General features: G+C 39.6%; 1 protein-coding gene across 1 annotated transcript in view; it reads left to right on the top strand.

Annotated features, from left to right (window-relative positions):
• Positions 1–394: 394 nt before the first annotated feature.
• LOC106011018 (laminin subunit alpha) overlaps positions 395–800 on the top strand; it is a gene marked incomplete at its 5' end in the record, with an annotated part of 3689 nt that continues 3283 nt past the window's right edge. The window contains 1 exon segment of the mRNA XM_013079132.2: positions 395–498. Coding sequence (XP_012934586.1) covers positions 395–498 — 104 coding nt within the window.

The following is an 800-nucleotide window of genomic DNA, read 5'->3' as shown; positions in this document are numbered from 1 at the left end:
CTATAGCGTCACACTCAAACACTGGAAGTATGTTCGGGCTTCATATCAAAACTAACGTGGGAGCGAGAAGGCGGAAAGGAAAACAATAATAAAAGTCGAAAGATGGGATTTTAATAAGGGTGAGAGTGTGAAATACACCTATACATGTATTATATCAATTTATCATATTTCACAAACCCATAATATTTGTTTTCGGGAATGGGGATGGTTATCTTTTGGGTTGGGCTTTTTTGGGGTGGGGGGGGGGGGGGGGGTTGTTGTTCTTTTTTCCTTACTCATTACGTTCCTGGTGAAGCCCAGCGAGCCAAACGTGGAACGTTTTTCATAATCAACTTGTTTTATATAAATAAAAACATTCAAATACATTTGCAGCATTGCTTTTTTTCTCCCTCAGTCGACTGTTGCGGTAGCAAACGAAGCCCCAGAAGGACCTTGCTTTCAGTTTCCTGGCGACTCCTACATTCACTTCACACCCAACAACTTCATCAATGATGGAAGGTTCGTTATTGGTTGCTCACAACTTGCTAAGTTTTGTTGTTGTTGTTGTTGTTGTTGTTGTTGTTGTTGTTGTTGTTGTTGTTGTTGTTGTTGTTGTTGTTGTTGTTGTTGTTGTTTTCGTTGTTGTTGTTTGGTTTGTTTTCGTTGAGTTATTTTGTTGTTTTGGTTTGTTCTTTGTTGGGGGGGGGGGGCTTTTTTAAAAGCAAGATGGCTACACTGATCTAGTTCTATGATAACCTTTACTCTGAGGAATCTCAATTATGTAAATAATGTGCGGCAACTATAGCGTCACACTCAAACAC

This window comes from Aplysia californica, unplaced genomic scaffold, assembly GCF_000002075.1.
Source record: "Aplysia californica isolate F4 #8 unplaced genomic scaffold, AplCal3.0 scaffold00041, whole genome shotgun sequence".
Taxonomy (NCBI): Eukaryota; Metazoa; Mollusca; class Gastropoda; order Aplysiida; family Aplysiidae; genus Aplysia; species Aplysia californica.
Note: the sequence above shows the minus strand (reverse complement) of the source record. Positions and strands in the feature narration are given on the sequence as shown.